General features: G+C 45.7%; 1 protein-coding gene across 1 annotated transcript in view; it reads left to right on the forward strand.

Moving 5' to 3' along the window:
• Positions 1-9,615, forward strand: part of LOC102766596 (chromosome unknown open reading frame, human C10orf53) — a 17,858-nt gene extending 8,243 nt beyond the window's left edge. Inside the window, exons 2-3 of the mRNA XM_006757133.1 lie at positions 8,762-8,881; positions 9,551-9,615. Of these exons, the coding sequence (XP_006757196.1) occupies positions 8,762-8,881; positions 9,551-9,615 (185 nt within the window). The remainder of the gene's footprint in view (positions 1-8,761; positions 8,882-9,550) is intronic.
• Positions 9,616-13,600: the final 3,985 nt, after the last annotated feature.

The following is a 13,600-nucleotide window of genomic DNA, read 5'->3' on the forward strand; positions in this document are numbered from 1 at the left end:
GTAGGGAAAACAGCTCAAAATGTGCCAGGGACCTACAAAGAGGAACTAAATTGACTAGCTTCAGGGTGAGGGCTGGAGGAGCTGGGTTCAGGGCAGCTCTCTCCCTAAAAGTGCTGGTAGGTGCCATTGTTTCTTTGTTGAGCCCTCCCAGCACTCAGCTTGCCCTGGTGCAGGCAGGTGCCAAATCTGTCCTCTCCATTAATGTAACTAACACTGTTCCCCCGATGGTTCCCTGAGACCCAGCTCCACCCAAGTTGTGTGCTCAACCTGCACAGCTTCCAGTGGCTTTTGAACACAGTGGTCTGCATCATCTCATGCTGGGATTGTCCTAAAATCTTTCAGAGGTCTACACACCCCACATAAGCAGCAAGCAGCTGCACCTCTTGCTGAGTAGCCCTAAGCCTGGCACAAGCACTGACAGATCTCAACTTGCATTATAACACCATGAGGTTGGCCCCAAGGCTGGCAAAGCTGTGGCCAGTGGTGACTTGGAAAGTAGCCTTAATTAAATGATCACAAGCTGGGCCCAAATGCAGCTGACCTCAGCTCACATCTCCTGGAATTAGTTGCAGCTGGCCTCAGTCCACAGCATGGCCTCCCCCAAGCACCTCCAAACTCAACACAATTGGCAACCAAATGCATATTACTTTGTAGCTCCCACCAGGTGACTCCAAGCTGGCACAAGTGACCATTCCCCTGGCCTGCACTATAACCCTTCCAAAGAGGCTGCAGAACCAATATACCTACTGGCTATCTTCAGACCTCACCAGAGCACCACCCAAACAGCTCCACAAACAAAATACTTGAAGGATGAATTCAATTGACACCAGAGCCCTATGAAAGTAACTCCTGCTCTATGGGGGTCAGCCTCCATACAACAGCTTTCTTGCTATAGTTACAGCCAGCTCTTGTAGTCAGTAAGCCTTGGCGTCAGTCCCACCCACTGATGTACCAACAGTAATCAAGCTTAGCTAGAATAAGAGGGCACACACGGCACACAAGACATACCCTACATGGTCAGGGAGACTGCACAAATATGCCACACAGGACACCTACTACATAAGGCCACTCTGCCAACACTGGTAGATACAGCAGATCTATGTAGCACAAAGATTCAAACACAGAAAGGCAGCCAAAATTGGAAGATGGAGAATCATAACACAAATGGACAATAAGACAAAACTCCAAAAAAAGAACTAAACAAAATGGATACAAGTAATTGACTAAATACAGTGTTTAAAACACTGGTTATAAGGATGCTCAGTGAACTTAGGGGAAGAATAGATGAACTTTGTGAGAACTCAACAAAGAGATAAAAAAAAACATTACAAAAGAATCAGAAGTAAAGACTACAATAACTAAAATGAAAAATACATTAGAGAAAATCTACAACAGATTAGATGAAGCAGAGGATCAAATCAGTGATCTGGATAACAGGGTAACAGAAAACCCTCAATTGGATCAGCCAAAAGGAAAAAGAAATTTTAAAATGAGACAGTTTAAAGGATGTTTTGGACAATATTAAGCAAGATAACATATCATAGGGGTACCAGAAGGAGAAGAAAGAAAACCTATAGGTGAAGATAATAACCAAAAACTTTCCTAACCTGGTGAAGTAAATGGCAATACAAGTTCAGGAAGCACGGAGAATCTCAAACAAGATCCAAAGAGGCCCACACCAATACACATCATAATTAAAATGCCAAAGGTGAAAGACAAAGAGAGAATCTTAAAAGTAGCAAGAAATAAAAGTAGTTTCCTACAAGGGAGCTCTCATAAGACTGTCAGCTGACTTCTCAACAGAAGCTTTGCAGGCCAGAGGGATTGGCATGAAATATTCAAAGTGATGAAAGGCTAAGACCTACAACCAAGATTGCTCCACCCAGCAAGGCTATCATTTAGAATCAATCAAAGGAGAGATAAAGAGTTTCCTCGACATTAAATAACATAAGTAGTTCATCACCACTAAATAAATATTACAAGAGATGACAAATGAACTTCTTTAAGAAGGAAAGAAAAGATAGTGAAATATGAATACAAAAATATAGGAAAAAGATAGTCATGGGGCCGGGGGAGTTCTAAAATGGTGATGGATTAAGTAGAGCTACATTGACACTCTCCCAGGACCAAACTGGAATTACAACTACAATACAGAAAAAACATCCTGAATAATCAACTGAAGAGTAGCTGGAGAGAACTCTGATAACAAGGACTGGAAGTGGAGACCACATAGAGACTGGTAGAAAGTGCTGAGGCTCAAGAGAGTGGCCGGGCTCCCACAGACAGCAGCTGGAGTTCTGGAGGGATATCTCAGCTATCAGGGGTTCCCATTGAGAACTCTGGAGTCTAAACCCCAAGCTTGGCTCCAGAGCTGAGAAACCACCAGAACTGAGAAAGGTGCCCACATAACATCTGGCTGTGGAAAGCAGCAGGGTTGCTGTCTGCTAAGGAGAGATGGCTGGAAAAGCAGCAACTCACTTTGGGCTCTGGCAGAGGCGGGCAGAGTGGACTAGAGCTGTGTGAGGAGAATGCAGGGTTGGAGGCTCTGGGGTTAGAGCTCAGAAGGCAGCTGCTCAGTTTCCTGTGCTGAGTCATTCCCTCATTCTGCAGAGGACATCTTTCTAGAGAAGACATTCTCCATCCAGGCAGCTTTTGCCTGGGAGGGAAGCAATTGCCCCTCCCTGTTGGAAAACCTCTCACCCACCCTGTAGTAGAGTCTATGTCTTGCTGTGGTCTATAGCCTGAGACAAATTAAGACTGAAAATAACAATCAGACCACAGGCAGAGGTTGATCTCTGGAGGCTTTGAGCCTTTGTCTGATCTCTTCCTGGACCTGGGGGTTGGAAAAGCAGACTTTGATGCACCTCTTGGTCCTTTCCAAAGGCACCCAGCCCAGCAGAGGGAGGCACAAGCTGTGGATTCCTGATAGCTCCAAACAGTGCTCAGGGCCAGTCACAGTGCCTGACATTGTCCTGCACCAGAGATTGGGACTCCTAGCTGATCTACCTAATACAGAGACTCAAACCCAAACAGGCAGCCAAAATGGGGAGATTAAAAAATGAGCCCAAAATGAAAGAACAAGAGAATTCTCCAGAAGAAGAGCTAAATGAAATGAAGGATAAGAAATTTATCAGATATTTTCAGTTTTTTTATTGTAATTGATTTCTAGTTTCTTACTGTTGTAGTCAGAGAAGATACTTGATATTATTTCAATCCTCTTAAACTTACTAAGCCTTGTTTTGTGTCCTAATGTGTGGTCTCTCCTTGAAAATGTTCTATGTGTACTTGAAAAGAATGTATTTTTGCAGCTTTGGGGTGAAATGCCCTGAATATATAAATTAAGTCCATCTGATCTAGTGTGTTATTTAAGGCTGCTGTTTCCTTGTTGATTTTCTGTTCAAAAGATCTATTCATTGATATCAATGGTTTGTTAAAGTTCCCTACTACGACTGTATTACTCTTGATCTCCGAGGGAGCAGGGATTATTCTCTGTTCTGTTCTCTGCTATGTCCCAGTGTCTGGAATTGTGCCGGGCATGTTTTAAGGATTGAGAAATATTAGTTAAAATGAACCTACATGGAACTGAATGCTAGAGCCGCCGGAGGTGAGATTGCAGAGGAAGCAAGGCAAAACAGAACCGGGCAGACAGTAGGACGTGACAGTGGTCCCAGGTGGGTGCTGATGTAGGAGAGAACCTGGAGGCACAGGAGGCAAGTGAGATGAGAATTGCAAGAAGAAAATGGCCAATGGGCACCAAACTGTTAAGTAGGAATTACCTTTAGAAAAAGATGAATTCATAGTTGATGAAGGACCTGGGGAAAAGGTGTTCTCAAAGACTTGAGGAAGGAGGGTAAACTGGAGGGCAACTTGGCAGTATCTTAAAATTTAACATATATTGTGGAATCCAGCTATGCCATTTCTCAATTTTACACACACACACACACACACACACACACACACACACACACACAAACTTGCACATGTACATGAAGGCATCCTCTTCCTTTATATTTCTTGATTTCTTGACTGAAAAATAGGAAACAATCAGAAAAAAGAATGGCTGAATAAATTGCAGTACATTTGTCACATGACATGCAATGTAGCTGATCTATGTATACTGGCAGGACTGGATCACCACACCACAGTGCTCAAGGAATACAGTATGTTCCTGAATTCCATATGCATTGCAATCCCACCTCTAGTGAAAAAGACGAAGGGCAGGAGGTGGAAGAATTATGTATAATTTAAAATTTTTGTCCATTTCTATACTTGCAAGGGTTTTTTAAGTCATGGGTCTGCATCATAACCTGTAAAATTTTAGTGTAAAAGTATTTTATTTTATCTTATTTTTTACAGGCAATAATAAAAAGGCTATTTATTATACAACAATTCAGTGAATTTTACCTAGTTTCAAGAATAATGCATGCAATTACAAATGAGAGGTAGAAACACTGTATTAAAGACCTAAGAATACAAACATCAAATAAATAAGTGTTCAAATTAACTGCTGGAATTTCATACAGACAAATAAGGTAAATTACATTACTTTGTCAAAGTAAAGGGAAGCCTTGTTTTTGTTTTTATCATGTCACTAAATTAGATTAATGCCAAAGAGCTTCTGTGCAATTTGTCAGTTCAAATTTATTATCTAAAAGGATTAAAATAAAAGGATTAAAACTGAAGAGTGGTTTATTCAAGTATTCAAGCAGGTAAATAAAAGAAACCAAATAATGTACAAGGTAGGAACCATTTCTGGAGAAATGTTACCTGCCCACCTTCTCCATAACCAGCTATTTGGTAAACTGTCAGGATTCACATGAAAAACACGTATTAGGCTACAGAGCTGCTGTTTTCCTAAGAGAAAGCAAACCTCACTTCTCACAATGCAACCAAAGGCCAACAGCTGCAGCTCAAAAACATCGCTGAGAAAACCTGGGGGTGCAGATGAAGAGGTTACAAACGCAAAGGTTTACCTGAACACAGGCTCTTACCACTGAAAAGCCTACTAGCGACTACGTGTGATGCTGGAAAGGGTGTGTGTAGACAATCAAGTAAAGTATTTTTCAAAAAAATATTTTAAAGCAATAACGGAGATGGGTCTGAGCGTTCATCTCCTGAGGGGTAGGAGGGACAGGGTGAGCCCTTGACTGTGCGGGCTGTTCTGCACCTCCGAGAGCACAGGGTCAGAGCGGGCAGAGGAAGCAGAGGGCACAGGCAGCTCGTCCGTCAGCAGGGGAGCAGAGGAGTGTTCTGAGAAGATCAAGGGAAGAGTTTTTATGGTTGAAGGAGACTTGAGTATTGCAAGGTATCAGCAGGTGGTTGATTTTTAAAGTTAGCTTTGTATATTCCTGAATGATGATTCGTATTATACTGGCAGCCAACATTCACTGAGGGCCAGTGACACATGCCAGAGTGTCAACCGAAGCCAGGCAGGCAGCATCTGCTCCTCCTCCCTCCCCAACCCACCCTCCCCGACCACTGTAGCCTCAACGCTAACACCAGAGCAGGCACAGAGTGGTGCACTTGCAGACCCCCTTCTGTAAAGCCTGCATCTGACTTCTGTGTGTTTCCTTAAAAATCATAGCTCGTTATCATTTCCTGAAGCCTGCTGGCTTTGGTAATACATTTGATCTTTCCTGAACTTACTATGCCTTAAGCAATCTGAACCTTTTTGTTCTTCCTTTATTATAATAGCTCAGCAAAAATGTCTGCACTGTGGCTTTAATCCTGATGAAACTAAACTAACTAATGCTTAACGAAAAGTTCTACATAAGGCCCCTGGCCATGGTGCTCCTTGCCTGGGTACTTAAGTTTGCCAAGTGACCCGCTGAAGGGAACTAGAAGGAAGTGAAACTGCCCCATACAAACCAGAGTCTGCCTTATTTAGTTAGGATGCTGTGTGACATCCACCGCCCCTCCCTCTGCATTAGCTACACACACTAACGCTCATCAGCACTGCATCTGCATAAGTAGAGAAGGGGGACAGGCCTGTGGTCTGTTTGCCTTGACTTCCTAACCAGCGTGTTTAAATCATTCACAGATGGTGCACGCTCCCCCAGCACCGAGAAGAGGGGGGCTTTTTGTGTCCCTTCCGTTACCCAGATCCCACTTGAAGAATGAGGTGCCACTTCAAAGAACCAGGCATTCTGCGGGCGGCCTTACAGCTTCTGGCTGATTTATGCTGGAGGTTAGCCACTGCCTTTGCAGAGACTTTGTTGCGTGGAGTATATTTATCTGACCTTTCTTTGAATAGACAACCCATGGCAGTTCACAGAACAAATGCGTCCTCCATGTAGAGAAGTTGGCATTTGCATGAGCTGCAGGAATCTGGTGCTGCTTCGAGTTTTATCCCTTAAGCCTGCACTGGCCGCCCTCCCGCTGGGCTCAGCGCATCCTGGCCTGAGGAGAAGGGATGGGTGTCCTGAGAGTAATTTACGACCTAGACTCAGATGGCTTATCACTTTAATAAGTCAGACTCGGGTCACTCAGGGTCCAAAACAGTCCTTGGAGGTGCCTAGCACCATTGTGAGCTTGTTTATTCCGTGAGTTTCATTAACACCAGGCACCTGGGGGCGGTGGGGAGGGGGTAGGAGGGTGCTGTGGTCAGTGAGGGAGAGGCATGCCCTTAAAGGCCGCGAGGGTGCGTGATTTGAGACCACATAGAAGGTAAAGTGAGGAGTTATTTCTCTCTTAGGATTTCTTCTTGTTGGGCTTCAGTCACTTAGACCCCATTAGTCGGCACCCCCACTTCCATAGGGTGGCTTGACTATCTGATGGTTCAAATCCAGTGTCTTAGCTGCACCCTGCCGGGAAGAGTGCGCTGTCCTCACAAAACAAACCCCACGCTCACGTGCTGCACAGGCTTGGTCAGCTGGCCCCCGAGGGAAAGGGCCGTGGCAGCTGCAGGTGCACAGCTTCCCGGGTCGCCCCTGCAGCGCCCTCCCCACTTACACTGTGTTCGCTGTGACCAGCCCCAGAGCCTGCAGCCCCCTCCCCAAAACCCCAGGTCTTAGCTCCTAGCCCCAGAAGGGGGGCGGGAGTGGGAGTGGGAGCGGAGAAGCTGTTTTGTTCCCGATTTTTCTATCATGTTGAACTCCACTTCCCAGCTACATCTTCAGACAAGGGACAGTCAAGGTCACAGAGGCTGAATTGCTTCCTATCTACCCACTGGGAGCTCTTCCTTCCCTCTCCAGCTACACCCCCCATTTTTCCTCCCCCCACTCAAGAGGGTATGGTCCCCAGAAACCTGTAGAGATCTATGCTTTCTAGACGACCCACTGGCCATTCCAGCCCGGGTGGTCTGCTTCATTTAAACCAGTCCTGGGTCCAAGCTGAGTGCCTTCCTCCAAAGATATGTAAGAACAAGACCTTTGACCTGGACACAATAACATAAATATGCCGAAGAAGACGATGCGGTGTCTGCGGAGATGGGGTTGGCTGACACAAAGTCAATTAGGGCCGCCACTGGGTGCCCGCGGAGCGCTGTCTTGTTAATGGAGATCCTCGCTGAGTTACTTTCTGAAGTTCCTTTCCAGAAGTGAAATTAAAATCACACAATTAAAATGCTCACAGTCAGGGCTTGCTGTTCTTGAACTGATTGAAAGATGAAGTGGGCACGCCAACACTTTGAAAAAGCAATTGTCTCTGTGATTAAATACAATTAGCTGACACAACTGTCTGCTTTTCGCCACCTAAGACTGAGTGAAATGCTAAGGCTTAAAAAAAATGGTCCCATCCGATTTCTCTTTCCAACCTCACCCAACTTCTCGCCCGCTCTCACCCCAAGGTTAGAGGGGAACACATCGAAAAATCGGGGAGAAACGTGTGGGAAACAACAGAGCTCCGGGCTGTTCCGTGCACTGTTTCTGCTAAGCCCACACACTCTTGCGTTTCTCCAACAGAGAATAAACCTAACAGTGTTTCTGTAGCTGATCTCTAAGGAAGGAGCCGTTGAATGTGATAACCTATAGGCAGGTTCCGAAGGTGAGAATAAGAGGTTAGTCCATTAGCTTTATTAAAAAGATTTTAATCTGAAAACATAATAAAAGAATAAAGAGAAAAAAACTTCTCATAATCTCATCAGAGAAAGATAAACACTGGGTATTTTTTTTCTATTACATATACATTTTAATTAATGTGGAATATGTAGTTTATCTGTAGGCTCATTTTTGCTTATATTACAAATATTCTTGCAATTAAAAATTCATAGTATTGGGCATGTAAGTTATTCACAGTATTTTGCTATTACAAAACTACAGAATGAAATATCTTGTTGCCAAAACTCTGATTTTTTCCTCAGGAAGACTTCTTATAAGTGCAAGTTCCTTGGCCAGAGATTAGAATCATTTTTTAATTCTAATTTTTTGAGGCTTTTAAGGTTTTTGTCATGTACTGTCAAATTGCGCCCCAGACAGGTTCCATCAGCAAAGTCAGAAGTTACCTAACTTCACAAATTCTCTGAAACACTGAGTGTTGTCTCTATAAAAAACTCAAAAGCTCTTCCTAGAGAAAGCTCATATTTTCACAATCATGTGGGTCTGGATCAAATCACAACCGATCCTGAAACGCTCAGGCCTAGGGCTATGCCTCTCAGAGAAGGCGGGGGCATCTGGGGCCAGCGCCAGGCAGGTGCCCACCGGGACGGCGGAGTTACAGCCATGAGCAACTGGAGAGCAGACCAGCTGCTGTGACCGTGAGGACATCTGCATGCCACGGCCATCGGCAGTCTGCCTGCCACCACACCCCTTTCTCTCTCTTGCAGCTGTGCTGGCTGCAGACGGACACCTGGTCACTTTAGAGAAGATGGAGGACTGGAATGTGGTGGAGCTCAAGGTGAACGAAGAAGTTGTCTTCCACTGCAACATCAAAGACTTGGAATTCGGTAACCTCTCCCCCACCCCAGCCCACCCGCCCCGCAGCGTGGCCTTCTCTCAAGTGCCCTCAGCTTCCAGCTGAAGGGGTCCGTGTGTGTGCCCAGATCCAGCCCTCGGGCTTCTTTCGGAGTCTCACACTCTTCCTGAAAGCCCCGTGCCCTGTGGCACCGAACGAGCGCATCCTAAACCACATACAGGGAAGTGCTTGGTGCTCTCGGCTTCTTCCCAGAACACTGGGAACAGAGAGAGGCAGAAAGGAAATGAAGTTCTAGCTCTAGGCCTCAAATACTGAATGGGAATTTAGGGATAATTGATTGTTGGGGGTGCATTTTAACAATGTGTGTTTTATTATGTTATCTTCAGAACAAATTTTGTTTCATTTGACTATTCTGTCTAGGCTTCATAAGACAGAGTTGATATGCCAGTCGTACAGTCTGTCAGCGATACTCTAAGGATTTCTTTGCACTGGCGAGCTGCTGGCCTGGCAGGCTGGCATCAGGCATACCTCACTCTGCTCAGAAGTAAACACTTTTGCAATCCACTAATGCAGACCAACTAAGCAGTGCCGTGCCCGTGTACTTAGAAAATGCTCTCCTATTGGAAGCCATACGTGTGTCTTATGTGACATTAAATTGCATATAAAGCTGGTCACAAGAAAAGTCTATCTGTTTCCCTAGGAGGTGATGGCAAACTAGACCCTCTGTGCCAAGAGGCCAGGGTAGCCGTGCTAAATGCCTACTGATCTCGTGGAAACGGGCACCTCAAGTCAAAACAGCAACTGCCTCAGGCGTTCGGTGATGCAAACAAAAGCAGTAATTTGGGCCATGGACGCCAGCACCACCTTCAGAACGAGGCAACTCCACACTGTCCTTCCGCCTGCACAGGGCTGCGCATCTGGCTGCAGGGAAACGGGTCCACACCGCAATCAAACCACACCATTTGCTGTGTGTCTCAATCCGAACCCATAGGGAGGCCCTCCAATATCAGGTACATGTCGAGCTGAAGGAAATAATAAAATGCAATCTCATACCAAAGCGCCGTCTCTTACTAATAAAGCACAGCCGCCGGAAGCATCAGGGATTCCATCCTATAGTTAGCGAAGCGCTAGGAACAGGCAAAATTAAAGACGGACGGGGGTGGGGGGTGGGTGGGGAGGGAAAATAGTGGCCTTTGAAAATCTGAACTAACAGTCAATTTCAATATTTGGAAACCTGGCTAATCCTACAGGTTTATTTCTTGTTCCCATTGGAATCCTACATAAAATGCTAATAGACAATTACCTGAAGCCAAATCTCTGGTTATTCGCCTGGCCAGCATGGCTCAGTCATTGAGTGTTGACCTAGGAGCCAGGAGGTCATGGTTCGATTCCCGGTCAGGGTACATGCCTAGGTTGCAGGCTCAATCCTGTGTAGGGCCTGCAAAAGGCAGCTAATCAATGATTCTCTCTCATCATTGATATTTCTTTCTTTTTTTAATATATTTTTATTGATTTCAGAGAGGATGGGAGAGGAAAGAGAGAGATAGAAACATCAATGATGAGAGAGAATCATTGATTGGCTGCCTCCTGCACGCCCCCCACTGGGGATCAAACCTGTAACCCGGGCATGTGCCCTTGACTGGAATTGAACCTGGGACCCTTGAGTCTGCAGGCTGATGCTTTATCCACCAAGCCAAACCAGCTAGGGCCATCATTGATAATTCTATCTCTCCCTCTCGCTTCCTCTCTGAAATCAATAAAGAATATATGTCTTAAAATCTTCAGTTATTCTCCTCTCACACAAGAAAATGACCTGCCTCCTTTTGCATTAGCCAGTCCACAGGCGGTTCTGAGGGCCCAGTGGGGGCAGGGCCCGAGGGAAAAGGGGCTCCCAGCCCTCTGGAGGAAAAGACTGCCCTCGGAGCTAAAGAGGAGTTTCCTTACGGTCAGTGTCAAGATCTACCATGTCACAATGACGCTCCTCTTCCTGTCAGGCCCATGCACCAAGCCGCAGCCATGTTCCCAGCTACAGAGCAGAGAAGAGGGAGAGCTGCAGATACTGATCCAATGGCGCTAATGTGAGGTCCCGGGAAGAACGCAGCGCGCCTTGGAGAAGGCGCACAGGAGTCTGGGCGTTGGTGACAGAGGGGCTCTCAGGCTTCTGGCGCTGCTGCGCTGGGCTCACCCCGCCCCTCGGGAGTGGCCGCCCCACCCTGGGCTTCCCCGCACCCTGGGAGCTACCCTTCCCTTTGCTCCAGGCAGCCTCAAGCCCCCTGCACCCCAGGACTTACACGGCATCTAGCACTTGATGAAGCCACTGTACAAGTTCTCTCTCCCATGGGATAAAATAGGGGATAAAACTTTCATTTTCAGCCCAAACCTCACTTATCAGATTGTACTCAGAGCTGAGGACTCACTTAGGGCTCTTTGGAAATATTCCATCATCCTTCCTGGGAACCTGAAGCTAAAGCATTCTTCCTGGCATCTGGCGCCTGCTTTCCCACGGTTAGTAGCCCTAGAATGAACCCTCTTTCCAAAAGACCAGCCAGTTATCTCAGTATAGCCTCCTATCTTTGTCTTCATATAAACATATTACTACCAAAGAAGTGCATTTTCACTGCAGTAAATGGAAAAACATAGGTAAAAGTAACGTGTAAATTTGCTAACATTTTGGTATATTTCAATTTGGGTTTCTTCTATTTATGACTGAATACTTACCAAGAAATAGACATATATAGAAGCTGAATTCAACAATTTGGGATCTTGTTGCATGTACCAATTATATATCTTTTTTTTTAAACTTAAGATGTTTATATTGAGCTTCTCCAGTGTGACTAAAACAGTTGTTACCTACGAATTCCATCTTAAATCAGGAAATTTCTTCCTCCTTGAATAATGATCCCTATTTTCTGCTGAGAAATGCAATGGTCACTTTCCCATCTGCACTTGGTGCTGTAACTTCGGCTCCAAGGACAGTGGACCCACCCAGGACCCTGGGACATCAATGTTGAACTGGTGAAAGCGCTCTCTTCAGCCCCCTTGCCCTCCTCCTACTCGGCCCCTCAGCCTGTACTGGAGCCTCAGGGAAGCCTCCCACGTCCACCAGGGTCTGCTCTCCGCTCTATGATCAGAGCGGAAGGGCAGTGAGACGAGATTGCACTCGGATTCCACGGAAAACCCAGGGGCAGAAAGCTTCTGAGAGATGCCTGTGTGCAGGGCACCGTGCTCCAGTTTAAATGAGTTAAATGATGTGTAAATCAGCATCACCGGAAAAGGTTACAGGGTTAGCTCTGGATGGTCCTTGGAGAGATGGACGGGGTGGGGAGAGGGAGAAGGTCTGCAAGACCATCATTTCTTCCATACTAGAAATATTTTAAAAAATGTATTTTTATTTATTTCAGAGAGGAAGAGAGAGAGAGAGAGAAACATCAATGATGAGAATCATTGATCAGCTGCCTCTAACACACCCCCTACTGGGGGTCAAATCCTCAAACCAGGCATGTGCCCTGACCAGGAATCCAACCATGACCGCCTGGTTCTTAGGTAGGCGCTCAACCACTGAACCACGCTGGGCCGGGCATACTAGAAGTATTTTCAGGGGTAGAATTGATTTTATTTTGCATGATATTCAAACATTTAAAATAAAATCAATTAAGCCAAAAATAAAGCAAAACTTTGACATCGAGGTCATCTGCCTATATGACCCAACCCTTCTCTGACTTGGATTAGGAAGAGCTTTGCCTGAAAATGTAATTATTTTTAGCCAAAAGAAATGTGCGCTCACCTCCTCTGCCTCCGTCTTCTGTCTGCTTGCTCGCGTCCCTGCCGAGAAACAGGAAACACGCTTGCTCCCAACTAAAGACAAAACACAGACATTCAGGTGCCTTTTAACGCTCTTAAAATACCACTTAATTAGATCACATTTTAAGTTTTGTAAGATGCCAAGCAATTTTCTTGTTATTGGATCATGTAAAGGAAGTCTTTTAAGAATAATGCTATCTTAGTTTTTAGTCTGAAAATATGGAATCTCTAAGTTTGTTCATATAGTTTTAAAATTTTTAAATAATGGAGATTTTTAGGGGCCTCCCTGAGCTTGCTGCCTGGGGCGCACTGGCTGCACCTGCTCTCTTGGTAAGCTCACCTTTAAAACAGTAAGAAACAATACTTGTGCCCGGCTGGTGTGGCTCACTGGTTGAGCGTCGACTTACGAACCAGGAGGTCAGCCTGGTTTACGGGCTCGATCCCCATTGTGGGGCATGCAGGAGGCAGCCGATCAATGATTCTCTCTCAGCATTGGTGTTTCTATCTCTCTCTCCCTCTCCCTTCCTCTCTGAAATCAATAAAAATATATTTTTTAAAGAAACAATACTTGTGACAAGACAAGGCCATCTATAGAAGAAAACCGTGTTAAAAATCAGTTCCCAGTGTACGCTGCTGGGACATTTGAACACTGGGGATGGAGAGGACCCCAAAGAACACTGCATACCCTTGGGGGCAAATGCTATGCCTGTGGACACATACCCCAGGCAAAGTAGCACTGGGACTTCGTGCTCAAGCTTACCTGTGTCAGACTCTCAGTCCCAGCTTGTTGGGGTTGTGGGCACCATGGGGAGAACATCCCTTGTGGGTGCCAAGCTTCCAGGGGAAACACACAGTTGGCAAATCCAGATGAAAGACAAGAAACTGCTGGCCCAGGTCCCTGGCATAGGCACGGGGAAAGTTTCTTCCCGAATGGCATGAGCGTTCCTTG

The sequence above is a fragment of the Myotis davidii genome, unplaced genomic scaffold (assembly GCF_000327345.1).
Source record: "Myotis davidii unplaced genomic scaffold, ASM32734v1 scaffold854, whole genome shotgun sequence".
In the NCBI taxonomy this organism is placed as follows: Eukaryota; Metazoa; Chordata; class Mammalia; order Chiroptera; family Vespertilionidae; genus Myotis; species Myotis davidii.